Genomic DNA, 27,327 nt, shown 5'->3' on the forward strand with positions numbered 1-27,327 from the left:
AACGTGCTGCTCTTCGTCCCATGTCTCTCGTGGAAACTCATCTGCCATGACGTAGAATTGCTACGTGATCCGAACAAAACAGCAGCACAGACGCTGCGGGAGACCCGGCGGCGTGGTTAACCTCGTCAGAGGCGGCAAAGTCAAATAATGCAACCACGCGCGCGAACCGCTTCACACGACATGTCTAGCTCACTCACACCGTCAAATGGGGTCCAACATAGACGAGTAATGCCAGCCGCAGCAGGCGTCTTTGCGCTACCTGCCTCAGGGTATCAAGGTGTGTCTTCATCAGGTATGAGTCGACAGGAGAGAAAAAGCTCGAGCTACATAACGAGGGATAACGAGGGAACGCCAGCCCCCCCCCCCAACTTTCCAGGAACATGACACCTCCCGAATGGAACGTTAACAGTAGTGTTCTCTTCCCACCCCGTTTGGAGGGGGGGAAATGTCTCACATGTGAGCTGTACATCGGCCGGCGCCGCACTCGGGAAGAGACTAGGGTGCCACGTAGAAGTTGTGGTCTTGCGCCAGATGTAGCAGAGGTGAGCACGAAGGAGAACAATAAACGGGTCTGCCAGACAAACAAAAGTGCCCAGCGTCGGCGTCGGTGATTCTACGAGGTTGGGCCCCTAGGACTACCCATCTAGAGGTTCACAGTCGGCTCGGTAGGTGGGCTTCGCGAGTCATCTTGGCGGTGGTCCTGGGGGGGCGGGAAGATTCAATAGAGCGAGCGAGAGCGAGCGGATTAGGAACTGGGTGTCGGCGGTTCTTTCGTAGCAAGAGTGAGCCGAGAATCGACGGGGACCCCAGCGAAGCAAGAGATGAAGCCGCCCGCCCACTATTGCCTCGATATCGCGGCCGTTGGTCCACGGCGGTGGTTGACTTGTTTATGTAGGGGCTTGGCATGCAGGCAGTCGCCACAAGTTGGCCATCAAGGTTGGCGGGGTTGAGGAGAGGGTGATTGGGTGAGTGAATGCTTAGCGAGAAACAGAGAAACAGAGTGGGAATGAAAGTGAAAGTGAGAGTGCGAGTGAGAGTGACAGAGAAAGTGAGAGTGAGAAGCGGTTGCGGTCAGGAAAGAGGCCATCAAGGTTCCTAATGTAGTGCACTCCCGAAGGAAGGATGCTTGTGTGCATGTGGGCGGTACGTACCGACGCGGCGGGAGAGGCATGTGGAGCACCCTCCTCAGCACCCCATCGCGGATATGTGGCCAATCACCGATCAGACGGGGACCCAGACGGGGCGGGAAGCAAGACCACATGGTGTTGTCTTAGCTCAGCAGGTTCAGCAAGTGCAGGCAAGTGCAGGCAAGTGTTGCCCTCCCCCATGGCTGGCCATCCGGGTCCTCAGCCTTGGCAATGGGGCCTTCAGCCTTGGCAAACCGTCCGCGTCGTGTTATGCTTCTTTTGCCGTTACCTTTCTTTTTGCCCTTTTTTGCCCTTTGGTCTCGGACTCTCTGCACATCATCCATCCCCCCCCCGGTTTGTCTCTCTGTTTGTTTCCCGCTTTTCCCACCTTTTTCTCTTTTTTGCCCATGCCCACAATGAGCGCATGATCCCTGCCCTCGGCCGAAGATGATGCCCGTGTCTCCTTGTCTCTCGTTTGTTCCCACGTTTTCCCTGCGCCGGGTTGGTCATATCCCACGCCCATGCCATGCCGCGCCAACGAGACCATTGAATCGATGACTGAAAGGACTACTATGCTAGGCAAATCAAACAGGGTCACGCAGATGAAGACACCAGCGAGAGACAAGCAAGACAAGCCTCAGCCCAGCCCGGCATAGCATAGCATAGCCCATCCTAGCCGTGGAGACGACACGCCAAAAGAACCTGGCGACCAGCAGGCCTCGCTCGGAGACACTACCGCGTTGCGTAAGACGAGTAGACGAAGGGCCCAACCCAGGGAAAGGGGGGAAGGGGGGTGGGTGAAAACTCAGAGATGGCCGATATCAACCCCGAGATGGCGAGGCATGAGGACGAATGGACGAATAGACGGATGGATGGATGGACGGATTCCATGTTGCCTCTCTAGACGGATATTCGCGCAGAATTCAACCTCGACATGGCTCTCGCGTGGCAGGGATTCTCTCTGTCACCTCGCCCTCTTTTCGCCGCACCCGTCGATTCTTTTTCCTAAACATCCACCCAACACACACCTCCATCGTCTACTCCTTCACCCATCCTTCACCCTCTGTCTCCCTTCCTCCCTCCCTCCCCAGCATCTTCTTTACCCTCTTGAGAAGTTGTCCCGCTGCACAACTTCTCTCCCAACTCCTCTCTCTCTTCCCACGCCCCTGTTCCCTCTCCCTAACCCTCCCCCCCCCCCCCCCTTCCGGTCACCTTTGCCGGCTCGGCGACTACTCTTGGCCGCTTCCTCTTCTCTCAAGGTGCTCACTCTCACTCTCACCACGCTCTCGAGACGTTTCAACCTTGACGCTCTCACCCTGGCCGCCTCTATCCCGATCTTCTTTCTCTCCCATAAAACACCCGGCCGAGCACCGCCCGAGACGCCAAATTCGAGACTCTGCAGCTCACCATCCTGTCTGTGTCTCGGACAAACCCCTCGCCTCGCCTTGCCTCGCCTCGCGCAGACCCAGCCCTGTCAGCTCATTTCACCACAGACAAGGCTCTAGTCCGCTTTTCGTCGACTGTGCACTCCCTGGCGACGCTATTCAGACGTTGAAGACGTTAGACGCCAGAGGCCAGACATCCCCATGGCCAGGTTCACGGCCGCTGCCGCCTTCGCGGCTCTTCTGACCACCGCTTCCGCCTCCCTCGTCGCACGACAGACGGCTGCTGCCACCACCTCTGCCGCTGCCGCCGGCCCCGATCCCACCGCCATCTCGCAGTGTTCCGTTTCCTCGTCTACCCAGTGAGTACCCTCCCGGATAAACCTCCTTTCCCATGCATACACGCGACACATGTCTAGACATTCACATGTACCTATATACATATACATGTACGTGCCTGTGTATGTGTGTGACTGTGTCTGTGTCTGTGTACAATACACACCTGAATAAATAACCTCGATCAACCGCTCACACGAACCTCAGGATCTGCAAGGCCGGAACCACCGAGTTCAGAGTCGTCTCTACCCCCACCGGCACGTTGCCCAGCTCCTACACAGGATGCCACAAGCATGCCACCGACACGTAAGCACCCTCGCCGTTGTGTTGGCGATCGCTTCTCTTATTCTCTACGTTAGATACTGCTTCTTCGGCGATGGAGAGGTGCAAATCCTGCCCGCCGGCGCAGCCGCAGCCACCGCCACCGCCGCCGCCTCGACGACCGCTGCCGCCGCCGTGACCGGCGCCCCCACTGCCGTCTCTGACTGCCATCTCCACGGAGTCACCGTGTAAGTGCCGCCTCCTTTCCCGCGATCCCAGACATCATCACACCAAGACTAACACGCCCGTCTCAGCTTCTGCATGTGGGGTACCTCGGAGTACCAGGTCATGACCACGCCCACCAACACCGCCGCCTCGGCCATCCCTACCGCCTTCACTGATTGCCACGCCCACGGGGCCGACACGTACTGCATCGCCCCCAACGGCGACGACGTCGAGATTGTCGCCGAGGGCGCCGAGTCTTCTGACGCCGGCTCCGGCACCGGCTCCGAGGAGCCTCAGGGCGAGAACTGCCACTTCCACGCCGGTGTCGAACACTGCGTCGGTGCGGGCGAGAGCGAGAGCGGCGGCACGCGGAACTGCGAGAAGGTCGACCGCGACTACAACATCCCCCTCCGCATCGGCCTCATCTTTGTCATCCTCGTCACCAGCGCCTTTGGCGTCTACTTCCCCATCTTCATGATCAAGTGGATGCCCACCAAGACGCACACCATCTTCCTCATCCTCAAGCAGTTCGGCACCGGCATCATCATCTCCACCGCCTTTGTCCACCTCTACACCCACGCCCAGCTCATGTTTGGCAACGAGTGCTTGGGCGCCCTCGAGTACGAGGGTACGACGTCGGCCATCGTCATGGCCGGCATCTTCCTGTCCTTCCTGGTCGAGTATATTGGAAAGCGCATGGTTATGAAGAAGATGGCCAGCAACCCGACCGCCACGACCCGCTTCTCCCCTGAGACCGTTTCCGTCCTGGTCCTTGAATGCGGAATCATCTTCCACTCGATCCGTACGTCACCCCCCTTTGCATGCGTCGTATGCCCATCATCCCCTTGTGACGACGTTCGTTGCCTGCTAACAAAGAACCAAACAGTCATCGGAATCACCCTTGTCGTCGCTGGCGACACCTTTTTCATCACCCTTTTCGTCGTCATTCTCTTCCACCAGATGTTCGAGGGTATCGCCCTCGGAACCCGCATCGCCCAGCTTGGTCAGCTGACCCCGACGGAAAAGGCCGTGAGCCCGACCACGGCTGTCGAGGTCGAGCAGACGTCGTCCGCTCCCAACAGCTTCAACTCGCTCAAAGCGCCCGACTTTTCCCTTGTCAAGAAGCTTCTCATCGCCACCCCCTTCGCCCTCGTCACCCCTATCGGCATGGCCATCGGCATTGGCGTCTTGCAGCATTTCAACGGCAATGACCGTGAGACAATCATCGCCATCGGCACCCTCGACGCCCTGTCCGCCGGTATCCTTGTCTGGGTCGGCGTTGTCGAGATGTGGGCCGAGGACTGGATGCACGCCGACGCCGAGCTCCTCCGCACCGGGCCCGTCGTCACCTTCCTGGCTGGCCTTGGTCTCGTTTCCGGCATGATCATCATGAGCGTGCTCGGCAAGTGGGCTTAATTGCATGCATACGAGGAAGAGAGAGATGAAGTAGGAGAAGGGGGAGGAGGAGGAAGAGACTGAAGTTAGTAATGAACAACGATGCTATGCCGCTTCTTTGTTGCGCGGCGCTTTTATAATGCGGAAATGGGAAAAGTTTGGAATGATCGGGTCGGTCCTTGTCTAGATAGATATTATACCCTACATGAGTGTAATGATACTTTGGCTTCTCAGCATCGCCTCCTTGAGCATGTCTGTGTGTCAGCCTCTGGTGTCGTAAGCCTGTGCTTGGCCGACATGAGGACATGGCGAGACCAAGAAGAACCGGAAGATGAAGACGAAGATAATGCGTAGGCGATGCATTGTCCACTCGCCATCTGTCGTCGAAGTTCATTCATTTTCCTGGACAGTCACTGCTCTTACGCTGAAGCTTAGAACAAAGCAGCCTATGTTTTCGCCCATCTTCGCATTATGTCAATATGCCTGTAGTTACACTACGCTCGCGCAGCATCTGCGAAGCAGATGATAGGGCTCGTTCAACTCTAGAAGCTATATCATTGCCACCTGCGTTGTTACTCCGTGTCCTGGTTTCGACGAAGCATTAGCCGAGTGAGCCTATCATCACCCGTATTCCATTGCTGGCGGCTCTTGTTTGATACAAATCGTCGTTTGCCATCGTTTGAGTTTCGTGGAGTCATTAGGAGCAAACGAACGGGCTCCATCCCCCCTACTCATGACATTCTTTCCTTCGGTACCTTTGAAAGCAGTTCCAGACAGGGCCGCCTCTTGTGACCCTTAGACTTCCCTCCATGAGACACCGGACAGGCGTGAGGATGGCTTGGAGACGTTGGTCCAGTCGAAACTCTACGAGTCGGCGACAACCCGAGGACGACCCAGTGATTCTAGACAGAAAGGACGGCTTCGAGACGGGACACAACATGAAAGAGTTAGAAGACGTGGGATAAACCAGAAGCTGTAAATATCAGTGTTGCGACAATCGAAAGGGTATAAAATAGTAACAGAAGCCATGGTGCCCCTTGGCCCACATCAATACCCCGAAATAGACCACCTCCAGACCCCGCTGAGCAGCGCCGCCGTCTGCCACGCCTCCCCGAGCGCCCCCGAACGCCCCGACCCGAGGAAGAGAAACGTGAACTTCTTGGTCTCGCAAAAGGTGAGGGCGAGGACGGCCACCACCTCCTCCCCGCGGCTCGAGAAGCCCTCGCTCCGGTTCTTGCGCCATCCGCCGGCGCCGGCCTGCTGCGCCGCCATGCGCACCAGCTTCCAGCCGATGGCGTGCTTCCCGACGCTCTTGACCTCCTTGCCCCTCGACGGCCTCCACTGGAACCTCTCCTCGACCCCACCGACGTCGACGACGATCTCGTACAGTTCGCGGTTCATCATCCTGGGTTCCTCGTGGTAGTGCATCAGGATCCGCTCCTCCTCGGCGCGCAGGCCCTCGACGGCGGGGAGCCGGATGGCGTGGTGGTAGTGTTGGCGTGAGCAGTCCTCCCTCACCAGCCTGGCGAGGACCTCGTCATCCGCGTCGAGCCCATCGTGGAGGCACACGCTCGCGGTGTGGAGAAAAATGCTCACGACGCTGAGGCGGAACCTCTTTTGGCTTAGCGAGGCGCCGAGATGAAAATTCCAAGAGTCGATGGCGTAGCCGTTGAAAACCGGCGGGAATCTGGTCGGAACTGCGGGGACCAGGACCGGCGCCGGCGCCGGCACCGGCACCGGCACCGGAGAGCCTGGCGCGGGTTCGCGGTAGTTTGCCGAAGGGTAGCTTGGAAGCTCTTCCTCCTTGACGTACGGCGGAGGAGGGTCTTCGAGGACGGGCGGCGGGAGCGGGCCCTCTCGAATTGGACGGTTATCCGCTTCGTCCATTCCGTCGCCTTTGGTCTTCTCCTTCACCGAGAGATGCTGTCTGGCGGGGTTGAGTTTGTTGGAGGAACGTGGCACGACGACAAGCGACTTGCCGTCAACCGGAAGGATATGCACAGAGCAACATCTCAACACCTCAACGCCGGCAGCCAGCCGCGCAGCTGATGGGCAACGCCCCCTACATATGTATTGCCAGCACACCGTCCGTCCCCCCCGGGCCCCTGTAGTATCAGTCGAGCGCTTCAACCAGAGGCGAATGGCCTCTATCTCCGGGGGGGGGGGGGGGGGGGGGGTCGGACTCTCAAGGCCCAGGCTCTGATATATCCCTGTCAAAATAACCCTCATTGGACAATGACCGATCCTCGGGCGCAGTGCCAAGTGATGGTTCCCTGTCGGAGCACGGCGACTATGCCAGACTCAGCACTCTGCAATCAGGTGCCCCCCCTTTTCCCAGGTAATTTAACCGGCAGGGCTGAGGCGTGTTGTGAAGAGTTTTGCGAGATGAATCGTGGTGTCGTGAGGATGGCTGGATGGATGGCTTTCAAGCATGACTCGGTCCCGGGCCGCGGGGCGGCTTTCGAGAGTGAATGAGACTCGGAACAAGGTACGTGGCCAAGGCGGTCCCTCTCAAGGTCATACAGGCAGGGAGTGAGTGAGACTCGGACAGCCGAGTCGCTAAGCCTATTCATGGGGGAAAGGGAGGGGGGGGGGAGGCAGCCGGGCACAGTTGATTGTTCAACATGGACATGGATGGATGATTAAGGTAGATGGCGCCATGCAACCCCAAGTGATATGACTCTAATATCTACGGCTGTTGGTTGAATCCATCCCCGTTGGCTGCCTCTTTGGCCTCGGTCTAGCCGTATGCAGCCAGGTTTCTCATCCCTCTCTCCCGGATCGACGGGTTCATGTTCTCGTTATCATGGCACTCATGCCAGACTCATACACATCTTCAAGCATGAGAGCCCGTAACTAATCTGCCATGTCAGGATTTCCCTTCAGTATCGCTCAGCGGGACCTCGGTTTGAACAGGAGGCATGCTGGCATCTCTTCATTTATGCAGTAAATCGCGGCTTAACCAACCCAACTCTTGTCCCCATCTTCCTCACATCACAATGCCGACTTCCACCCTCCTTCGGCCTCGAAGATGTCTCCGACCGCCTTCGCAACAGTCAAGAGGTGGCGGTCATGGTATCGAGGCGCGATGAGCGAGACGCCGACAGGCATCCCGTTGGGGCCCTGGAACCCGGGGACGTTGACGACGGGAACGTGGAGCGCCTGTGAACATGTCAGCCAAAGTAACCTTGTAGGGAAAACTTCTTTTTGGAGAAGAAAATAGGGAAAAGAAGAAAATAAAACTCGACCCACCGTCCAGAGGCCGTTAAAGGCCGCGCTCCCCGTGCTCGCGATGCCCTCCGGCGCCTCGTCGACGACGCTCGGCGCCAGCACAGCGTCGTACTCGCCCAAGATCCGGTCGACCCTCGGCCGCGCAGCGGCGATGTTGTCAAAGGCCTCCAGCTGCGCCCTCCGGGTGATCTTGTTCGTGTTCTCGACGTGCGAGGCCAGGAACTCGTGAAGCTGGCCCCGAGCCGCGCGGTAGTCCGGGAGGAACGTCGGCCTGCCATCGCTGTGCAGCACCGTCGCGTGCCACTCGGGCAGACTCTGCAGGTCGGCCGCGAGCTCGATCTCCTCGACCTCGGCCCCGTGCGCCCGAAGCAGCTCCGCCGCCTTGGCGATGGCCGACTGCGTCCCGGGCCCGGCCTGCGGCCAGACCATGGTCTTGAGGAGGGCGAACCGGGCGCCCTTGACGGGGAACTCGGCCCGAGGGGTTTCGTCGTCCTGCAGCTCGAACACGTCGGCCATGAGCTGCAGGTCCTCGACGCTGCGTGCGAAGAAGCCGAGGGTGTCGAGGATCAGCGAGTAGATCTTCTGACCCTCGCGGCTGATGGAGTTCCACGTCGGCTTGAGCGCATAGATGCCGTTGAAGGAGCCGGGCCGGATGGTGCTTCCGCCCGTCTGGGTGCCGAGGGCGATCGGGGCCTGGAAGTCGGCGACGGCGGCGCCAGAACCCGAGGACGAGCCGCCGGGCGTCCGGTTCGTTCCGTGCGGATTGACCGTCTTGGGTCCATGAACCGTCGCAGCGAACTCGGTTGTCGTCGTCTTGCCTGTTTGGAGGGAGGAAGGGGAGGTTTAGCCCTAGGGCGTCTTCCCCGGTCTTCGAAGTCGGGACATGTGGACCTACCGAGGAGCAGGGCGCCTGCTTGTCGCAGCACGATGATGGATCCGGCATCGACCTTTGGCGCGTCTCCTGCGTAAATGGGCGAGCCGTGCTGGGTGGGCATATCTGCAAATCGGGAGTGAGTGACATGCCGGAAGCTCATCATCACAGAGGATAGACCACTCACCCTTGGTGTAGATGACGTCCTTGACGGCGATCGCCACGCCGTGCAGAGGGCCGCGCTTCTCTGGCGGGATCGCGTCCAGCTCCTTTGCTCGCGCGATGACCTGGTCTGGGTTGAGGTACTCCCACGCCTTCACGACAGGGTCTCTCTTTTCGATGTGGGAGAGGAGGGAGCGGGCGTATTCCTCGACGGTCAGCTCGCCGGCCCGGATCTTGGCTGAGGCCTGGGTCGCTGACAATCTGTACGGTTCGGTCGCCATTGTGAACAGTCTTGAATAGATATGATCAGATTTATGAGGTTCTTCCTGCGGTCAAGGGACTAGCCTAGATATAAGAGACGAGACGGGCGTTGCGGTTTCGGACTGGGAGGTGACCTGACGAACACCAGCAATCCACTTCGCTCGGGATGAAGACGCGGGGGTGTTTGGACAGTGAACGTTACACCACTTCGACTTCGGTCTGCAAGTGCACGTTGCCGAAACTCGGTCTGTTCGTCCGAAGTTATAGCAGCAACGAGAGAAGGTCGGCCAAAGACAACTGGGTAAAATACGGAACGATGGCTAGGAGAATCGTGTTATGTCATGCATGTAGGGAGCAACGAGCCGGCTTAGGTATTGCAAAGGTCTAAAAGGGGAGGGCGATGCCGGCGCGCCTCCAACGGTCATCGGGAGCTTTGGAGTTACTCCAACAAAACCCCGCAGGCCGTTATCGTCCCGGGTTCCCCGCAGAGCCCGGCCCGCCCTTGGTTTCGAAAGAAGCACAGGCTGTCGGGAAGTCTGCGCCGAGGGGGGCTTCTTTGGGGGTGGTGCAGAGCATCGGCCTGAAGGGGGATGACGAGCCGAGGGCGTATCCACCGAATTACGCAACGGATTACTTGTCTTTTGTTATTGCGGACAACCTCTGGGCGGCATTGCATTGACTGACGGCCGTCACAGAGACTCTGGATGGCGACTTTGAGCTGAGTTGAGTTGGTCGGTCCGGGTTTTGAGCTCAGTTGAGTTCATTCGAAATTGGTCATATCCAGTCGTGTTCACCATTGTAGATGGAGACTGACAATGTGCATTCACAACGCGACACTCAACTTGCTCAACATGTCATTTTCAACGGATTTATACTCTGTCTGAGAAATAATTCAGAGCTTGACTGGTGCACCCATTACCCACGCCCCAAAAACAAGTCCTCTCTCAAGCCTCCATCTTGTGCCCCTTCTCCCCCAATCGCATCTCCTCGCCGTCCGCGATCCGCGGGGACGGCGGCGCGTAGATCTCTCCCTCCCTCTCGCCCTCGAAGAAGCCGTCGCGTCCCTCCTTGGCCAGCCATTCATAACCCATCGGCTCGTTCTCATACCCTGGAGGGTACACTTTGACCTTGAAGAACTGGATGAGAACGATGTACAGAATGGCCGACGTGAAGAACGTCAACACCCAGCCCATCATGTACATGTACTTGGCCGGCTGGCTGACGCTCTGGGGCTGATACTCCCCTACGAGGCCGGGCAACCCCATCGCCGTGCCCCCGATCCAGGCGAACACACCCACCCAGTTGACGCCAGATTTGAACCAGTACAGGCCGTCCTTTGAGCCGTTGTACAGCGACGGGACGTGGATGTTGCCTCTGCGACCGACGATGTAATCCGACATGATGATCTGCGGGAAGAAAAAAGTCAGCGTTGGTAAGGGAGGGGGGCGAGACCACACGATCCCCGAAGTCACTCATGAAATTTACTCACGGCGCAAAGGGGGGCCATGAAGATGTTGTAGCTCCCCAAGAAGGACAGGAACGCGGACGCGTTGGCGATCAGCTTCCACGGCAACACGACGACCCCGAGGACGGCGCAGACGATCTGGCCCCGGCGGATTGTCAGGTACTTGGGGAACAGGCCCGTCATGTCGGCGCCGAAGGGCAGCGAGTTGGCGCCGAAGTTGGTCGCCAGCACGCTGAGGATGAAGCTGAGGGAGACCAGGAAGACGCCCGTACGCCCGGCGGCCGTCCAGTGCCGGTCGAGGATGGCGTCGAGCATGTCCCAGAGGTTCCAGTACGCCTCGCCCCAGGCGCCCTGCAGCGACGTGGTCGACGCCAGACCGAGGAAGAAGACGAGGATCTTGGCGAAAAAGACGCAGGCGCCCTGGAGCCAGCCGGCGTCCCGGGGCCGCTTGCAGTACCGCGCCAGGTCGGGCTGGTTGACGAGCATGGGCGAGAGGGAGCCCATGATGACGTTGACGCCGCTCATCACGGCCCATCCGACCGGCGTCTTGGCAGCCGCCGCCGCACCGGCAGCTGAGGCCGCGTTGATGTTCGAGATGCCGGTCCCGTGTGCCATGCACCAGCCGAAGAGGCCGAAGCAGGCGAACGGCATGACGATGCCCTTGATGGTGAAGATGTAGTGGATGTGGGTCGGGTGTATCCAAGTCTGGCACGAGATGTGAGCTTGCTTCTTTCTGGTCTGCGATCATAGGACAAGAGGGAGAGAGAAAGAGAGAGTGGAGTGTGTGTCTGTGTGTACAACGTGTGTTTACTTACAAAAGGGAACTCGATCAGCCAGAGGAGAAAAAAGGCCAGTAGCTGCTTGGACGTCACGTCGGCGCCGGCGGGCAGCGCGTTGGCCCAGTTGTTCCAGCTGTTCCCGAAGACGCAGCGGAAACACACGGAAAGCAGGTTTGCGCCGTAGTACGTCTGGATGCCGTACCAGATGATGCAGACGACGGCCCGGATGAAGACGAAGAAGTACGAGCCGTACATGCCCATCACCGACCGCGCGAGGACGGGGCTGGGAGGAGGAGGAGGAGTATGATTAGCGATGATGAGCCTAAGCAAGCCGTTTGTCTCAACGAGGGCCTCGACTCACTATCCGAGATGGTACATGACGCCAGGTCTCGCCATGCCCGTCACGATGATGGCGGAGATGAGCGCGCCGAGCACACACGACACGAAGGCTTGTTGCCAGGTCTGTTGGGTGTTTGATGTTGATTAGCAACAACACAGGGGAAGCAACTAGACGATCCATCTGATCAACTCACCAGGCCGACGGCAATCAGCGAAGACGCGACGTTCCACCCCGTCGTGCCAAACATGTTGGAGAACCAGTACAGCGGCAGGTTGTACCACGTCCAGGTCCTCTGCTCCGGCGGCGTCGGCTCGAGGTCTTTGTTGGACCATCTCGAGTCGCCGATCCGGGCCCGTCCCTCGGGCGCCTCGGACGCCTTGGCCCATTGCTTGAAGGCTGCTCTGGACTGGAACGGGGCCGTCATCTCGGCTCTGGTGGGTATGCGAATTCGTGCCATCTTTCCTGTCGATGGTTTTTTTGGTGGTGGTGGTTTGGGTTGTTTTCCGACAATACTGGAAACCAAACGAACCGTGGTATCACTCAGATGAGACTGGGAGACAGAAGGCATATCTCTTCCTCTTCAACTCCTCCCCCCTTTGAGGCCGGTAGTCGTCATCTTGCCCGTATCGAAACCCTGGCGTCTGGGGGAATCAGGGACGACTTCGGTGCAAGCCCGGTGTTGTTGTCTCTTTACAGCCCATCGGCGCCTTTCCAACCGACACTGTAGCGCTGCGTTGCCACGCGAGAATCTGTTGGAGATGCCGCCTGGGACGATAAGGATATGTCATGGCACATGCGGAGCGGTTCTTGGCATGGTGGTGAGGGGAGCCGGGGTGTCTGGCTTCCGGGTGCTCCACCGAGATAAGACTGCGTCCGGTCTTTGGACTTATGGGCGTGATGGGCGTGCGGTTGTCCCGAGTTGGTAACGACTACGTCGTCGGCAAGAAACTGCCGACATTGGCGTCTTCTCGAAATCAGAGGGGCTGGATGAAAGCAGAACGGGTTGCTTCACTGTCCCATCTCCCAAGGAGGCTCGGATCCGTCAACAGAAAAGGTCCCAATCAAGGCGAAGCCGTTCGATTTTGAAGCATAGCAAGCCGGCTTCTAGAGATATGTCCGCGATAGTCGTGGGAATAACCACGGGCCTGGTTCAGCATCCATCCATCTGCCGAGGCCGGGACTCCTGACAAGGCTCCTATCTGTGACTTCCGGGATTCGGATCCTCTCACACCCACAGCCATGTGCCCTCTCCCCTCACGACATTGACTCTCCTTAGAATGACTTGATAGCGTAGTGCGGAGGATCCCTGCCAGTGTCCATCTTCTTCGCCCCCCCGCCGTGAATCTCATCGGCTCGAATTCTCCCTGCTTTAACGTTTCCATCCATCACTGACCGTCCTGACTCAATACCGCCGCTCCGATGTCAGCACAATTTCGGACCGAGAGCATATTTGACGAGGCGTCACGGAGCAATCCGGCGGCTCCCACGTCGGCTTCTCACAGCCACCCAGAGAGCCCCGTCAGTCCCCGCACCGGACCTCCGCCGAACCGCAAGCCGCGAGTCGCTTTGGCCTGTAAGCGCTGTAAGCGGAGGAAGCAGAGGGTACGTAGACAGCCGACGGACGAGGGGCCTATGTAGATATCGTCAACTGACTCTTGGTAGTGCGACGGCGCCCATCCGAGTTGCAGATCGTGCCAAAGGGCAGGTTCCGAATGTGTCTACGAACGGGCCCTGAGACCGCATTATCCCGGCGGGAAGTCGCTGTAAGCCTGCCCGACTTGTGATACATAATGCCTGTAAAGTGATGATGCTATGCTGTTCATGCTAACACTGGCTCAAGATACATCAGCGCCCTCGAGGAGAGGATCGCCTTCCTCGAGGCCCGAATGCCGGACTACGCCGAGGACCACTTCTCAACGTCCTCCGCCGCGAAGACGCCGGCGCCAGAAGCTGGGGCTCCCCGGCGTGAATCACGAGAATCGTACTCCGAGGATGAGCCCTCTTCGCTGGTCGATGGCGTTGCTTACCTGTCGCTCTGCGCGTCTGGCACGACGGACACCGCTCCGGAGCCGTTCTACCTCGGGTCCAGCTCCGGTGCGACCATCGCGCGTATGATTCAGTCCTCCATCTTCCACGGAGCCGGGGGCAGGGCTTTGTCCGAGGCCATGGCGGCGACGCAGCCCGGTGTTCTGAGCCCGCCGCCGCCGCCGCCCAGGAAGACGGCCTCGGTGTCGTCGCACCCGGACGAGATGATGTCGGAGTTTCCGTATTTCGCAGAGGCAAAGATGCTCTTCGATGTCTTCTTTGACCGGCTTCATACCCGTTGGCCTATCCTGGACCGTAAGCTGTACACGACGCTCTTTGAGCAGCAGTACGACCACGGATCCCTCTCGATCCAACAGAGAAGCATCATGCACCTGGTGTACGCCATCTCGGCAAGGTTCTTACAGCTGATGAAGAAGCCGTGCGACGTAGATCCACAGGTAAGATGGATGAACTGGAGGCAACACCACGGCGCAGTCGGACTGATAAACTCGCGCGCAGCAACATCTCATGGCGGCCATCGAGCCGATGGACTACATTCTCGAGCAACACAACCTTGCCACGGTTCAGTTCCTCCTTCTGCTGGCCGTCCACGGCACACGGAGTCCGTACGGCGCTGGGGCCTGGTCCCAGGTACGATATGCCGTGACGCTGTGCATCGAGCTGGGCCTCCATAGGAAGCCAGCAGTAACAGCATCGTCGTCCCATGGCCCCCGTGACCTCGAAATCAGGAGGCGAGCCTTTTGGTCGTGCTACTGCCTGGATCGCATGACCAGCGTCGTTCTCGGACGGACCTTTGCGATTGCTGATAGGGACATCAATGTCGAGGTGCGTTGTCATCAAAAGCATCCGGGATGTGTGAAGGGGGCCGTGACGCTGACGAAACTAATCCCAGCTTCCCAGCGACAGCGTCGAGTTCTGGGACCTTACGGCTCTCGGGTCCCCGCCCTCGGGTCAGGATCCGGCGTGGTCGAACATGGAACCCTTCATCCACATCATCAAGTTGCGCAGGATCCAGTCGAGAATCCACCGTTGTGCGTATCGCGTCGACAAAGAGGTGTCGGCGTGTTCGCCGGCGGAGAGGGAGAGACTTGACGCAAAGATGTCAGCCATCCGGGCCGAGCTGGACGGGTGGGCGAGAGCCATTCCACACCCTCCCAAGGGCGCCGCAACCATCACGTGGATGTATGATCCCGAGAGCGCGTACCACGACTCGAGAGACTTCTTCAACCTGTAAGTCGGACAAATTCTTTGGCCCCCGCCCGAGGAATACAGAAAGAAGAGGCATGCTAATCAGGTGGGTGACCAGCCAGTATCACAAATCAGTGCTGTCGCTGTTCACCGTCCTCCTCCCGACGCTCAAGACGTCAGACACCCGGTTCGTCACCACGGCCCGGTCCGCCGCGTGCGTGTGCACGGCGTACAAGCGGCTGAACCAGCAGAAGACGCTGAGCTACACCATGACGGCGCTGCACTCGTGCTTCGTGGCGGGGCTGACGCTCGTCTACTGCCTGTGGCGGGACCGGTCCCTCTTCTCGTACGACGCGCTCGAGGCGACGCGGGCGTGCTCCCAGTCCCTCACCATCTTTGGCGAGAAGTGGCCCGGCGCCGTCAAGTACCGCGACATCTTTGACGCGCTCTCCGGGAGCCTGTTCAAGACCATCGTGAGCCCCGTGTCGGAGCCCGGTCCGGGGCCGCAGCCACTGAGGGTCGACTTCGCGGCGGAGCCGGTTGGATCGCCTACGGTCCCGGCGGGTTCACCGGAAGACAGGGCCCGCAGACGCGGAAGCGGCGCCGAGGAAGCAGTCGGCGACGCCGTCTCTGACGCCGTTAAGGAAGCGTTCATGGAGGTTGACGAAGAGGCGCCCGGCGGGTGGCAGGGCTGGAGGATGTTCAACGAGATGGTCCAAAGTGACCTTGCCCCGGGACAAGTGGCGGGCGTCGGGGGGCCCGGTACAGGACCATGGGCCGTGGCTGCGCAGGACCCTGGATTCTCTCCAGACTTCGGCCAGGGGGGTATCCCCGAAACGATGGATTCTGACTGGGACTTTGGCGGGCTGGAAGGGCTGCGTTGAGATGGGTTAGGCCAAACTTTGTTGGATGAGCTTAATCAGACTTTCTCAGTTCTTGCAAATAGGGCAGATGACGGTAAAATTTCAACTACTTGTAAAGAGAACCAAGTGTGTGTTAGTTCGTTATAAGCCTGTAATGATACTTATTGTTACAGACTGACTGGGCCGATACTCCTGTAATTCCAAATCTTGATGATTCCATAGCGATTTACTAAAATATTGATAATCCAGTTATCATCCCACGCTATCATCAGCTGATTAGTCATCATTATCGGTCGGTTAGCTCAGTTGGTTAGAGCGTGGTACTAATATTCCACCAGGAATGTCAAGTAATGCCAAGGCCGGGAGTTCAAGCCTCCCACTGATCATCGTTTTGCAACTCTTTCAGAGTTTCTTTTTGTCTTCAGGCGTGCAGAGTATATACATCCATCAAAGAGCATCTGTACTCTAAAAACTTGAAACTTGCATGCGTATGGACAGATAGGTAGAAAGTGTCCAGCTTTCCAAGTTGTAAGCTTGTCATAAGCCAACACTGGAGAATGAAAGCATGGAAATGAGTGGAATAAAGAAACATTATTTAACTACGACGGTATACTCGTAACTCAGCCCATCCATCCATCCATTCGTTTACTGCCTCACGCCAAATGCCCCTTCTTGTACGGATACTTGGCCTTGAACGCCTCGGCAATCTCGGTCCTCGTCGCGACCCAGACGCCCTCCTTCTGCGCGATGTAGTCCACAAAGTCCCGCAGCGCGCCCAGCCGCCCCGGCCGCCCGATGATGCGGCAGTGCAGGCCGATGGTCATCATCTTGGGCGTGCCCTCCTGCCCCTCCTCGTACAGCACGTCAAAGGCGTTTTTCAGGTGGGTGTAGAAGCCCATGGGGTCGCGGAAGCCGGAGCCGGCCGTGTGGAACTTGAAGTCGTTGCAGTCGTAGCTGTACGGCACCATCAGGCAGCCCTTGGGGTCCTCGCGGTCCCGCTCGAGCGGCAGGTCGATCCAGTACGGCACGTCGTCGGCGTACGTGTCGCTCGCCCAGACGAGCTGCTCGCCCAGCTCCTCGTAGACCTGCGGCACCAGCGTGCGCGAGTGCGGCGAGTTGCGCCCGTAGTACCACCCGCGTGGCGCGTAGCCCGTCAGCGACTTGAGCGAGGCGACGCACTTGCGGATGTACTCCTTCTCGGCCTCGACGGGCATGTCGTGGTAGTCGATCCAGCGGTAGGCGTGCGAGGCCACGTCGTGCCCTTCCTCAACGCACCGCGCGGCGACCTCGGGCTGCTGCTCGACGGCCTGCGCGACGGCGTAAAGAGTGAACTTCATGCGCCGCGAGTTGAAGAGGCGGAAGAGGCGCCAGAAGCCCGCCCGTGACCCGTACTCGTACTCGGACTCGACGTTGTAGTTGCGCTCGTTGGTCTTGGCCGGGCCCATGGGGTTCTCGCGCAGGTTGGTCTCGGACACGCCGTCGCCGGCGAGGACGGAGCGTTCGCCGCCCTGGGGGAAGTCAGTTTTACTGGAGTCATATATACATACAGATAGATGGGTGGGGAAATAGAGAGATAGAGAGAAACAAGAGGGGGAGAGAGAGAGAGAGCGAGAGAGAGAGAATCTTACCTCTTCATAGTTGATAACAAACGAGACGGCGATTTTGGCATCGTTGGGCCACGGGCAAGCGATTCCCTTTTCGCCGTAACCCTTGAAGTCGCGGTCGTAGCCGTAATCCGGGTGGGCGTGGTACGTTTCAGGCATGGTGGCGATGTAATGCTGTGATGATGGAGCGGCGAGTTCGTGACAGTTCAACTGGGTGTGTTAAAGCGACTATGATGGAATCAAACGATGAGAGTACTAGAAAGATTTACTGGCATTGAGACTCAGCCAGCAGCAGCACGTCAGGGAATCATCCCGACGTACAGATAGAAATAGGCACACAAAGGTTGTGTGTCAAGCATCGGCCCATCTCCGCCGGCGAGCTGTGTCCCGCATCGTCGCGACTATCTCGAGCTGTGCCTCCCTCCGACGACCCCTGGAACGCTCCGTTATCGCTAGTTGCTGGCAGCTTGCAGCTCGCAGCTCGTTATCATATCACCCGCATCTCGGTGCAGGGATGGGATGCAAGCCGTTGGAGGCGTCCAGGGGGACGGGGTTCTTGCACGCATCGGGAATAAACGAACCGTTGGAGCACATCCGGAGATCCTGCCAAACAAGGCCCCTCTTCCCCTCCACGATCCATCTTGATAAGGCATTGACAAGACGCGGGGTCGATGGGCGTTGTTGGAGGTATGTTGGAGGTGGCGTGGAGTTGATCAAGTGAGATATTACGTAGACAAGAGAGATCGTGTGTGGAGTAATCGACAACGGCTGCGGATAGCTGGAGAGCCCGTTTGATAACAGAAGGGCAACTCCCGTGGCGGGGATGCAGGTTGATGTAATGCCCAGGACGTGGGACTATCTCTCTCTCGTCTGGATTGGGACATGGAGACCGGCGATTGAGTTGCACGATCAAAAGGGAGGTCTCGTTGTCCGCGGCAACAGTGTTAGGTTGCTCGAGTTCAAGGGAGTCACAAACGTACCGGATTGCGGAGCCATTACGTATCTATCAAGAAAGTTTTGGTGATGCTGGACGTGTCAGAGGAGAGGGAAATGTGGTTGAGGTCTGACTGCGACGCGGATCTGAGCAATTGGAGGAGGGAACCAGGTGGTGAGAGGCTGCCGAGAACGTGAGATATGGGCGATTGTCGTCGGGGACCAACAAGCAACATGGACCGCGCCAGCTGGGAAGTGCGAGGCTGGCAGCTGCTGTCTCTCACTCTCTCACAGGGACACCAAGCCCAGTGTTCTGTGGTTCTCTCGAGGCGCTGTATGCATCGTCCTGCCAAACCCCCTTTCTCTGATTCTCGGCAGTTGTCACGCAAGAGACTTGTGATATGATACTGTTGGTTTCCTCGTGATATGCAACTCTTCTCTATCGTGTGAAGGTGGTAATGATGATGATTCCCAGCTCAGACCCAAAAAACGCCGCGATTGCCAAAAACCTGCCAAATGCTTCCTGTCCCTGCGAGTATCGCTACCAATTTTTTTTTCGAAGGGAAATCTATCACATGTGACCCAAACAAAGCCTCAAAAGCCTCATTTCCCCACCTTTTCGTCTCTGCCCGTCGTGTCCCTCACCACCGTCTCCGGGCCCTGCGCCGGCTTCTTCGCCTTGAGACTCGTGTTGCCCACCCCGAGCGTCAACACCAGACTCAGCCCGGAACAGATGACGTAGTAGATGAAGATGTAATGCAGCCCCCTCATGTAGGCCTCGAGGATCACGGCCTGCTCCTCGTCCGAGAACCCCTTGTCGCCCAGCGTGTACGTCGAGGACGTGAGCTCGGCGACGACGCCGTCCGAGACGAAGTCCCTGCCGCGCAGGTCCCGCCGCAGCGTGTTGGAGAGGATAACTCCCGAGACGACGAGCCCGAAGGCGCCGCCGATGGTGCGGATGAAGTTGCGCAGGCCCGTCGTCACGGCGCGGTCCTCGCTGCGCGAGTTGGCGTACATGCCCACCAGCGTCGGCTGCAGCGTGAGCCCGATGCCGGCGCCGACGACGATAAGGATGCCGATGAGCGGCCCGAGCCCCGTGCCGCGGCCGAAGAGCACCGTTAAGCCGTTGCCGAGGGTCCACAAGAAGAAGCCGGCGAGGATGCAGGGCATGTACCGCCCGGCGCGCAGCATGTACTGGCCCGAGAGGATGGACAGGATCGACGTCGTGATGATGACGGGCAGGATCATGGCGCCGGCGGCGAGGGGCGAGAAGCGGAGGATGGACTGGAAGTAGATGGGCAGGTAGAACAGGTTGCCGAAGTAGGCCTGGCCCATGAGAAACGTCTGGCCGTAGAGGCAGCTGCAGTGTGGCGCCCGGTACAGGCGGAGAGGCATGATGGGCAGCCTCGCGAGCTTCCACTCGTACAGCACGAAGAGGACGCCCAGGACGCCGCCGCCGACGACGGCTCCGATGACGAAGGGCGAGGACCACGGGTACGACACGCCGCCGCCGGACAGCGGCACCAGGACCAGCAGCGTCGAGGCCATGTTCAGGGCGATGCCGCCGTAGTCGATCTTTCGGATCTTGTCGGCGTAGTTGCCGGACCGGTGCTTGAGGGGCAGGCAGAAGAGGATGGTGACGGCAGCCGGGGCGCTTATGATGGGAACCATCCAGAAGACCCAGCGCCAGGTCGACTGCTGCACGACGGCACCGCCGACGAAGGGCCCGACTCCGTTAGCCAAGGCGAGGACGGCGCCGAGGATGCCTGTGGGAGGGGGGGAGATGTTTGTTAGTTGGACACAAGTTTGAAACTCACTCACCACAGTTAAGTGAGAAGGGAGCGTATTCTCATCCCCAGGACTTCCTTACCTTGGTATTTGCCTCGGTTCTCCAGCGTCGTGATGTCACTCACAATGATCATGACGATGCTGTTGATGCCGCCGCCGCCGATGCCCGCCACGGCTCGGAACGCAAAGAGCTGCTCCTTGGTGCGGGAGAAGCCGCAGAGGACGTCGCCGACGGCCATAAGCACCAGGCAGATCATGAGCAGGTTCTTGCGGCCAAAGATGTCCGAGAGGCGCCCGTTGATGAGCTGGAAGGCCGTCGACGCGATGAGGAACGAGGTCCCGATCCACGACGTGGCCGTGCCCGTGTCGAGGTCGCCCGCGATGGCCGGCACCGCCGTGGAGACGCTCGTCTGGTCGATGAAGGAGACGAAGAGGCAGACGGACAGGGCCGAGAAGGCGAGCAGCATGCGTTTCCGCGACATGGTGTTCCGCTGGCCGCCGACGCTCTCGGCATCGCTGTCGTCCTTTGGCTGTTGTTGTCCAGGGGCCGCCGGGGTCGGGCTCGGCGATGATGATGGTGATGGTGGTGTGCCGTCTTCATTTTCGCTCGGTGCGGCATCCGTATGCATTACTCGATGTTCTCTTTGCGCGCTCGTCGTGTCGGTGATGGTGGACGTATCTTCCTTCATCTTGCTATCTAGCATAGCATATACCCTTAAAAGTCACCGGGACGGAAGTGAGAAGCCCTGCCTTCATCCGTCAAGCAGCTCAACAAGAGGTAGTAGTTAGGCGACGAGCTGCGAGTTGAGACCCCGATCTAGATCCCATCATGCAGGGGTTCGGTGCCGAAATCGCCGGCTGTCATCTTCCCGGGGGGCATCTTGGACATTCTCTACGAAACGAACGTGTCCGCAAACCGCTTACGGCAATCCATTGCGTCAACGGTTCTCTAACCCATCTGCCGGCTGTGTCTGAAAAGCCCTGAAAGGTCTCCTACAAGAACGATCCACACTGGGTATGTCGGCATGGCATGGGGGGAGAGGGAACCCAGACTGGCGCCCGTTTTCGCCGATCTCACACCTCCGGTCTCTTTGTCGGCACATTTTGTGCCGATACGCATCCGCATGTGTCCACCGGGTTTGCGCCGGGCGTAGCGGAAAATCGCAAGAGGGTGGGAGAGGGGAGGGGGGGTTCAGGTGTGCGAGTCCTTTCTCTTGGGGAATGTTTCCTGACTAGCTGAGCTCAAACAAGGACGACTTTCTTACTGACTGCTGAGATGCCCGTCGTGATGATGACTTTCATGATATCCTGCAAGTAAACACCCACTCATCCGAGACTGCGGCAAACATCGGCATGCGTGTCAAGGAACTAGGCCACACTCACCCATCATCCTTCTCGCTAGCGTTGCTGCATTGCTGCAACCAACGATGGCGACATGACGCTCCTTTGGTGGTTTGACTTCTTTTGAGGCGTTTCCAATTCTACTCCTGCATCTGCTTTACTTCATTTTGAACTTGTCTCGTGACCCCTTGAACCGGCTGCCGTGAGCAGTGAACCGCCAACCTCTCGTCGCCATGTCGAAACTCTTCTCTCCTCTCACGGTCGGCTCGATCCAGCTCTCCAACCGTCTGGCCTTGGCTCCCCTGACGCGATACCGTGCCGACGACGAATGGACGCCGACGCAGATGATGAAGGGTGAGTGCGAAGAAGCACTATGAGACAATTTCACCTGCAGCTCGTTTTCTGACGGTCCGATGATAAAAAAGAGTACTACGCGCAGAGAGGCTGCGTGCCGGGCACCCTGCTCGTGTCCGAAGGGACCCTGATCTCGCACCGCGCCGCCGGCCGCCGGAACGTACCCGGCATATGGAGTGACGCCCACATCGCAGGCTGGAGGGAGGTGACGGACGCCGTCCACGAGAAGGGGTCCTTCATCTACTGCCAACTTTGGCACCTCGGCCGCGGTGGCAGAGTCGACGTGCTCGAGTCCCTTGGCCTGTCCCTCGAGTCGTCGAGCGCGGTGCCCATTGCCGACGACACGCCTACGCCCGTCGAGCTGACCGAGGCCGACATCCTCGCCACCGTCGAGGACTACGCGGCGGCTGCCCGCAATGCCATCGAGGCCGGCTTTGACGGTGTCGAGATCCACGGCGCCAACGGCTATCTGCCAGACCAGTTCCTCCAGGACACCTGCAACAAGCGGACCGACGCCTGGGGCGGCAGCATCGAGAAGCGGGCGCGATTCCACTTGGAGGTGACCAAGGCCGTCGTCGACGTCGTCGGGGCTCACAGGACCGCCGTCCGTCTGAGCCCCTACAGCGACTTCCAGGGCATGCTCATGGACGATCCGGACCCGACCTTCAGGTATCTGGTCGAGCAGCTGAGGCCCCTGGGCCTCGCATACCTCCATCTCATCGAGGCCCGAATTAGCGGAAACGACGACACGGATTGTGGCGGACAGCGGACGGTGCGGTGGCTGGTCGAGCTTTGGGACAACGCAAGTCCCGTCTTGCTCGCCGGCGGCTTCACGGCCGCGTCGGCGAGGACGGCTGCCGACGAGACGTACAACAAGTATGATGTGGCGATCGTGTTCGGCCGGTACTTCATCTCGAACCCAGACCTCGTATTTCGCATCAAGGAGGATATCGAGTTGGATAAGTACGAGCGGACATACTTTTACACGCCCAAGCTGCCGACTGGGTATATAGACTACCCATTCTCCCCCCAATTCCAGTCGGCGTAGGTTGTTTCAGAGGATTTAAATTGCAAGAATGCCAGGATGGGAAAGTAGAAAACAGGGTATCTTCGCCTAGATAATGAAACGTCAAATACAGAGAACATCACGAGATCCTGTCATCCAAAAAATGGTGGTCGTGTCTCATCATCCGTCAGTCATACAATGTGCCTCCTCCTCCGACGCTGTGCACAGAAAAGAGGGCTTTCCGGGTGAATCTCCGTGGGATGCAAGCCACGCGTATGAGTGAGGGATGCCGTTACGGGCTGATTCTCATTCATTCCTCGCCAACAGTGCCCAGGCGTGGTTGGGAGCCGAGCTTGCGTGACGGTCGTAAGAGAAGGCTTCTACTGGAGCGGCTTTTCAGGCCGTCGTCGCTGTCGAGTCTCGTGTCCTCGCTCCTCCCGGATCGCAGTTCGAAAGAGCTGGCAACCCTCCTAATCTTGTCTTTTAGCATACGGAGAGAACCTCGTTTCGAAAGGGTGCCGGGCCGCGTTGAGGTCTCCGACGGGACAGCCGTGACATGGACGGATTTGCTGCGGATGTGGCCGGCCTGACGATGCGTGGAGCTCTTGTCTTGATCGACCGCCTTTGAGGGCAGCGAGGCAACAGATGCCACTCGGCGGACCGACTTTCGAGAATAGAAAACGCTCAGGCTTGATCGAGGCCGCGGAGGCTGCGGTTTGGATGACGCCCTTGGTGTCTTGGAGCTCACGGTCGGACCTGGCGTCGAGGCCGATTGCCGCTGCATGGCTCGCATGAGAAGATCCGGTTGGCTTGATGAATGCTGACTCGAGTACCTCTGAGACGGCACATGAGGCATCGCCGATGTGTTCCTGGCTATGGGAACCCCAAGCGTGGCCTTGCGACCGACGGGTGTCGACGCCGTACGTTGCTGTGGGCCAGGTGTCGTCGCGGCACCGGCAGATTGCGTGCGAGTGTGCGTCCGTTGCCGGTCAGGGCCCATGGGACGCCTGAACTGGGGTTGCGATGGTGGCAGCGGTTCTTCGCCGATCTCGACCGCGGCGGGTATGTCGTGCACCTCGAAGCGCCTCCCTGGGCGTCTCTTGGCCCGAAGCTTCTTGAGGTATTCTTCCGAACTGACGTCGCGGAACGACATCTCGGCGGCGGCTCGCTCGGCTCGGCGCTTCGCTTGTCGGTGAAGGTGCGCGACCTCCTCTGGTGATAAAGCCATGGCTGGTGTGCAGGGTAGAAGATTCGGTCTCGGTACGATGGATAGCTCGGCGTCTTGTGGCGGGATCACCGGGTGTTTTACGAGAGAATGCTCGTACAGATGGTACCGTAGTGCTTGACTTTTATTGCTTCGAACGATTGCACCTGGATTCGAGCATCTATCTCATGACCCTCGGGCTCGAGGCTGGGTGAATTCTCGGGCCCTGGCTGGTGAAAATCGTTGAGCGCGGCGGGGGGATTGTCTCAGTTCGAAGCGGTGGGTTGCCTGAGCGGTGGAACAGACAGGAATGTGGACTTTCGTCGCAACCGTCGACTGTTTCCGTCACCGGACCAGAAGATGGAAAGAGATCTTTGCCGTGTTACCGTCGAGAAGTTCAGAGAAGATCCCGTGAGAAGGCTGCGTGCAGATTCTTGATGCCAGGATTGTGCTCTCCGCCCTCCGCTTTCCGCTCTCCGAGAAAGGCGCGCGCGTCGATGGGAAATCAATCTTATCGCCTGCAGCTCAAAGACCAACAACTCGGTTTGCCATGTCGATTTGCAGCCACTGTCGCAAACGGGAGAGACTCGGGGGGGGAGGAACTCCAAGGATCTGCTTGTTTGAAGCTGTGCGTGGCCGAGGCAACGCAGGAGAAAAACAGCTGGTCGAGGATGGGTGTTCCTGGTTTGTTTGGTGGACAAGGGAGAAATGGAAATTTAAATTCACTTGAAGGGTGAAGAGGAGGGGGGGAAGGAGGGAGCTTGGGGCAGATTGGCGATGGCGGGGAGTGGAGTCAAATCGATAGATGCATATAGGGTGTTCGTCAATTAAACAATGGCTTCGATACAGGGGTGCAGCGATATGTCGGTATTACGGTTAAAGCGGTCACCTCCCTCCGTTCATCAAATCGAGCATCGTGTTTCTTCTTGTTTTAGTTGTTGTTATTGTTTTTTTGTTGTATTCCATTGGCATGCACCTATTTTCTGCATCTGCGCCAACTTGGGAGGTCATTATCAAAAATAAGTATACAATGTCATCAAGTCATTCGCCAGTATCCATCCCAACAAATCATTTGCCATCATCCTCATTCTCACTCACAGCTTGGCCGCGTCCTTGGGGTTCTTGATCTCGACAATCAGCTTGCCCGTGTTGATGCCCTTGTACAGGTCGACGAGCGCCTGCTCCGCCGCCTTGAGGCCGCCCTTGACGATGGTCTCCTTGCGCTTGATCTTGCCCTCGTCGAGCCACTGCGCGAGCTCCTTGCGCGCCTGCGCGTAGTCCTTGGCGTAGTCGAAGACGATGAAGCCCTGCATCTTGATGCGCATCGTGATGATGTTGGCGTAGTTCTACCGCGTGTTAGTCGGAGAAAAGAATGTGACGGGAATAACCCGCCAGGGGCGAGGCCAGGGCGAGGCAGGGCGACTTACCTTGGGTCCCTGGGGCGTGGCCGAGTTGTACTGGCTGATGCCGCCGCACATGACGAAGCGCGAGAACTCCTTGGCGCGCGCGAGGGCCAGGTCGAGGATCTCGCCGCCGACGTTGTCAAAGTAGACGTTGATGAAGTCGGGCGTCGCCTCCTTGAACTTTTGGCGGAACTCGGGGTCCTTGTAGTTGAGAGCGACGTCGAAGCCGAGCTCCTCCGTCAGCCAGCGGCACTTGTCGTCGGACCCGGCGAGGCCAACGACGCGCGCGCCCTTGAGCTTGGCGATCTGGCCCGCCACGCTGCCCGTGGCGCCCGCCGCGCCCGAGACGACGACGGTCTCGCCGGGCTGCGGGTCGCCAACGCGCAGCATGCCGAAGTAGGCCGTCAGCGCCGTCATACCGATGCCCGAGAGGTAGTCGACCGGCTGCGAGACGTTGGGGAACGAAGAGACGGGCTCGACGCGCGCGTCGTCGACGACGCTGTACTCGGACCAGCCGCCGAACGTCGGCAGCACGTCGCCCTCCTTGGCTTTGGGCGACTTGGACGCGAGCACGCGGCCGACGGTGGCGCCGCGCATGACTTCGCCGATCTGGACGGGAGGGATGTAGGAGCGGCGGTCTTTATTTGGGGGGGAAAGGGGGGAGTCGTCAGTCGTCTGTTCCTTTTATACGTGTCGTAAAACATCATCAGGAAAGGTGGGGAGGGAGGAAGGAAGCCGAAGAGGACATACCGTTCAACCAGCCGCGCATGGCGGGGTCGAGTGAGAGGTACCAGTTCTCGATGAGGATCTGGCCATCCTTGAGGTCCTCAGCCTTGGGGATGGGCTTCTGCTCCGACTTGAAAGTCTGGCCGGGGATGATCTCGGCCGTGGGACGCTCGGCGAGGACAATGGAGAGGTTCTGTTGCGCCATCTTGTGTGGTTTGTGCGTTGGGTGTGAAAGGGGGTATTAAAGTGAGATGGGAGGGAAGATGTATATAAATATGTCGAGGGGGTGGTGGGTGGACGTAACAGAGAGTAATCCTACGAGATCCAGGGACAGATCTTCAACAATCAACAAGCTATTCGAATCTACCTTGGGAGGGGAGCAGAGGGAGGGCTTTATTAGTAGTAGTCAGTCAAGCTCTATATCCAAGAGTCAGATCGGCTGTCCGCCTCGGTTCCTCTTGTCGTATAAGGGACGGATTACTTTACCCCTCCGAGCTTGACGACCGCGAACTGCCTGTCCCGCACCACAAAATTTCCCCTCCTCAACCCTTTTTTTTTCTCTTGCTCTTGGCTTTCGTTACTTTTTTTTTCGTTTTGCCTTTTGCCCAAGTCATGACTTCATGCCCCGCGCCGGAGCTGCGCGACCAAGAGGGACAATGGCCCGCACGAGCTCCGAGACTCAACGAACGATCGAGGAATCTTCTCCGGCGCACGGAGCACAGGCTAGTAGGGATGAGGCCTGGAGGCTTTTTCTCTCGTCAAAACAAACTGGTAAACCGTTCTCTCTCGCGTCTCTTCCAGGCGGGTTTGCAGCAGGCATAGGGGCGGCTTTCCGTCGTAGCGGCCGGTTCCCCGGAGAGACCGCCCGAAAGGCAATGGAGTCGGAGAGTTTCATGGAGCCGGGCGAGTCTCTATTAGTCTGATCCGTTTGTGAGGGGGTTTGGGGGGGGCTGACTGGATTGCATGTACAGAGTACGCGCAGAGAGACAGGCGAGAGAGGGGATTGGGTGCGAGACCGAATGGGTGATAATCTATG

At 58.6% G+C, this 27,327-nt stretch overlaps 11 protein-coding genes across 11 annotated transcripts; 3 read left to right on the forward strand and 8 right to left on the reverse strand.

Moving 5' to 3' along the window:
• Nucleotides 1-535: 535 nt before the first annotated feature.
• Nucleotides 536-1,049, reverse strand: CDEST_03829 (uncharacterized protein). Its single transcript, XM_062919988.1, has one exon. It carries the CDS (start codon nucleotides 904-906, stop codon nucleotides 652-654), a length of 255 nt encoding a protein of 84 aa, XP_062776039.1. The 5' UTR covers nucleotides 907-1,049; the 3' UTR covers nucleotides 536-651.
• A 351-nt stretch (nucleotides 1,050-1,400) lies between these two features.
• Nucleotides 1,401-5,488, forward strand: CDEST_03830 (Putative zinc/iron permease). Its single transcript, XM_062919989.1, has 6 exons — nucleotides 1,401-1,628; nucleotides 1,707-2,871; nucleotides 3,053-3,151; nucleotides 3,205-3,354; nucleotides 3,421-4,133; nucleotides 4,218-5,488. The coding sequence occupies exons 2-6, from the start codon at nucleotides 2,714-2,716 to the stop codon at nucleotides 4,745-4,747; spliced, it is 1,650 nt and encodes a 549-aa protein (XP_062776040.1). The 5' UTR covers nucleotides 1,401-1,628; nucleotides 1,707-2,713; the 3' UTR covers nucleotides 4,748-5,488.
• Nucleotides 5,489-5,773: 285 nt separating this feature from the next.
• CDEST_03831 (uncharacterized protein) lies at nucleotides 5,774-6,742 on the reverse strand (the record flags this gene model as incomplete). The annotated part of the gene is made up of 1 exon (XM_062919990.1): nucleotides 5,774-6,742. The coding sequence occupies exon 1, from the start codon at nucleotides 6,611-6,613 to the stop codon at nucleotides 5,774-5,776; it is 840 nt and encodes a 279-aa protein (XP_062776041.1). The 5' UTR covers nucleotides 6,614-6,742.
• Nucleotides 6,743-7,379: 637 nt separating this feature from the next.
• CDEST_03832 (Putative amidase signature domain-containing protein) lies at nucleotides 7,380-9,611 on the reverse strand. Its single transcript, XM_062919991.1, has 4 exons — nucleotides 9,016-9,611; nucleotides 8,853-8,954; nucleotides 7,979-8,775; nucleotides 7,380-7,888 (listed from the first exon to the last, which is right to left on the reverse strand). The coding sequence occupies exons 1-4, from the start codon at nucleotides 9,269-9,271 to the stop codon at nucleotides 7,721-7,723; spliced, it is 1,323 nt and encodes a 440-aa protein (XP_062776042.1). The 5' UTR covers nucleotides 9,272-9,611; the 3' UTR covers nucleotides 7,380-7,720.
• Nucleotides 9,612-10,195: 584 nt separating this feature from the next.
• CDEST_03833 (Putative purine-cytosine permease) lies at nucleotides 10,196-12,292 on the reverse strand (the record flags this gene model as incomplete). Its single annotated transcript, XM_062919992.1, has 5 exons — nucleotides 10,196-10,657; nucleotides 10,741-11,421; nucleotides 11,532-11,778; nucleotides 11,857-11,957; nucleotides 12,029-12,292. The coding sequence occupies 5 exons, from the start codon at nucleotides 12,290-12,292 to the stop codon at nucleotides 10,196-10,198; spliced, it is 1,755 nt and encodes a 584-aa protein (XP_062776043.1).
• Nucleotides 12,293-13,254: 962 nt separating this feature from the next.
• On the forward strand, nucleotides 13,255-15,953 carry CDEST_03834 (uncharacterized protein; the record flags this gene model as incomplete). Its single annotated transcript, XM_062919993.1, has 6 exons — nucleotides 13,255-13,437; nucleotides 13,498-13,598; nucleotides 13,676-14,318; nucleotides 14,380-14,706; nucleotides 14,774-15,111; nucleotides 15,188-15,953. The coding sequence occupies 6 exons, from the start codon at nucleotides 13,255-13,257 to the stop codon at nucleotides 15,951-15,953; spliced, it is 2,358 nt and encodes a 785-aa protein (XP_062776044.1).
• Nucleotides 15,954-16,585: 632 nt separating this feature from the next.
• Nucleotides 16,586-17,695, reverse strand: CDEST_03835 (Putative NodB domain, glycoside hydrolase/deacetylase, beta/alpha-barrel; the record flags this gene model as incomplete). The annotated part of the gene is made up of 2 exons (XM_062919994.1): nucleotides 16,586-17,440; nucleotides 17,561-17,695. 2 exons carry the CDS (start codon nucleotides 17,693-17,695, stop codon nucleotides 16,586-16,588), a joined length of 990 nt encoding a protein of 329 aa, XP_062776045.1.
• Nucleotides 17,696-19,072: 1,377 nt separating this feature from the next.
• CDEST_03836 (Putative major facilitator superfamily, MFS transporter superfamily) lies at nucleotides 19,073-20,961 on the reverse strand (the record flags this gene model as incomplete). The annotated part of the gene is made up of 2 exons (XM_062919995.1): nucleotides 19,073-20,235; nucleotides 20,340-20,961. 2 exons carry the CDS (start codon nucleotides 20,959-20,961, stop codon nucleotides 19,073-19,075), a joined length of 1,785 nt encoding a protein of 594 aa, XP_062776046.1.
• Nucleotides 20,962-21,513: 552 nt separating this feature from the next.
• CDEST_03837 (Putative NADH:flavin oxidoreductase/NADH oxidase, aldolase-type TIM barrel, oxidoreductase Oye) lies at nucleotides 21,514-23,007 on the forward strand. The gene is made up of 2 exons (XM_062919996.1): nucleotides 21,514-21,952; nucleotides 22,024-23,007. Exons 1-2 carry the CDS (start codon nucleotides 21,832-21,834, stop codon nucleotides 22,998-23,000), a joined length of 1,098 nt encoding a protein of 365 aa, XP_062776047.1. The 5' UTR covers nucleotides 21,514-21,831; the 3' UTR covers nucleotides 23,001-23,007.
• Nucleotide 23,008: 1 nt separating this feature from the next.
• CDEST_03838 (uncharacterized protein) lies at nucleotides 23,009-24,888 on the reverse strand. The gene has a single exon (XM_062919997.1). The coding sequence runs from the start codon at nucleotides 24,184-24,186 to the stop codon at nucleotides 23,269-23,271; it is 918 nt and encodes a 305-aa protein (XP_062776048.1). The 5' UTR covers nucleotides 24,187-24,888; the 3' UTR covers nucleotides 23,009-23,268.
• Nucleotides 24,889-25,181: 293 nt separating this feature from the next.
• CDEST_03839 (Putative GroES-like superfamily, alcohol dehydrogenase-like, NAD(P)-binding domain superfamily) lies at nucleotides 25,182-26,691 on the reverse strand. Its single transcript, XM_062919998.1, has 3 exons — nucleotides 26,316-26,691; nucleotides 25,590-26,203; nucleotides 25,182-25,508 (listed from the first exon to the last, which is right to left on the reverse strand). Exons 1-3 carry the CDS (start codon nucleotides 26,494-26,496, stop codon nucleotides 25,257-25,259), a joined length of 1,047 nt encoding a protein of 348 aa, XP_062776049.1. The 5' UTR covers nucleotides 26,497-26,691; the 3' UTR covers nucleotides 25,182-25,256.
• Between the last annotated feature and the right edge of the window lie 636 nt (nucleotides 26,692-27,327).

This window comes from Colletotrichum destructivum, chromosome 2, assembly GCF_034447905.1.
Source record: "Colletotrichum destructivum chromosome 2, complete sequence".
NCBI lineage: Eukaryota > Fungi > Ascomycota > Sordariomycetes > Glomerellales > Glomerellaceae > Colletotrichum > Colletotrichum destructivum.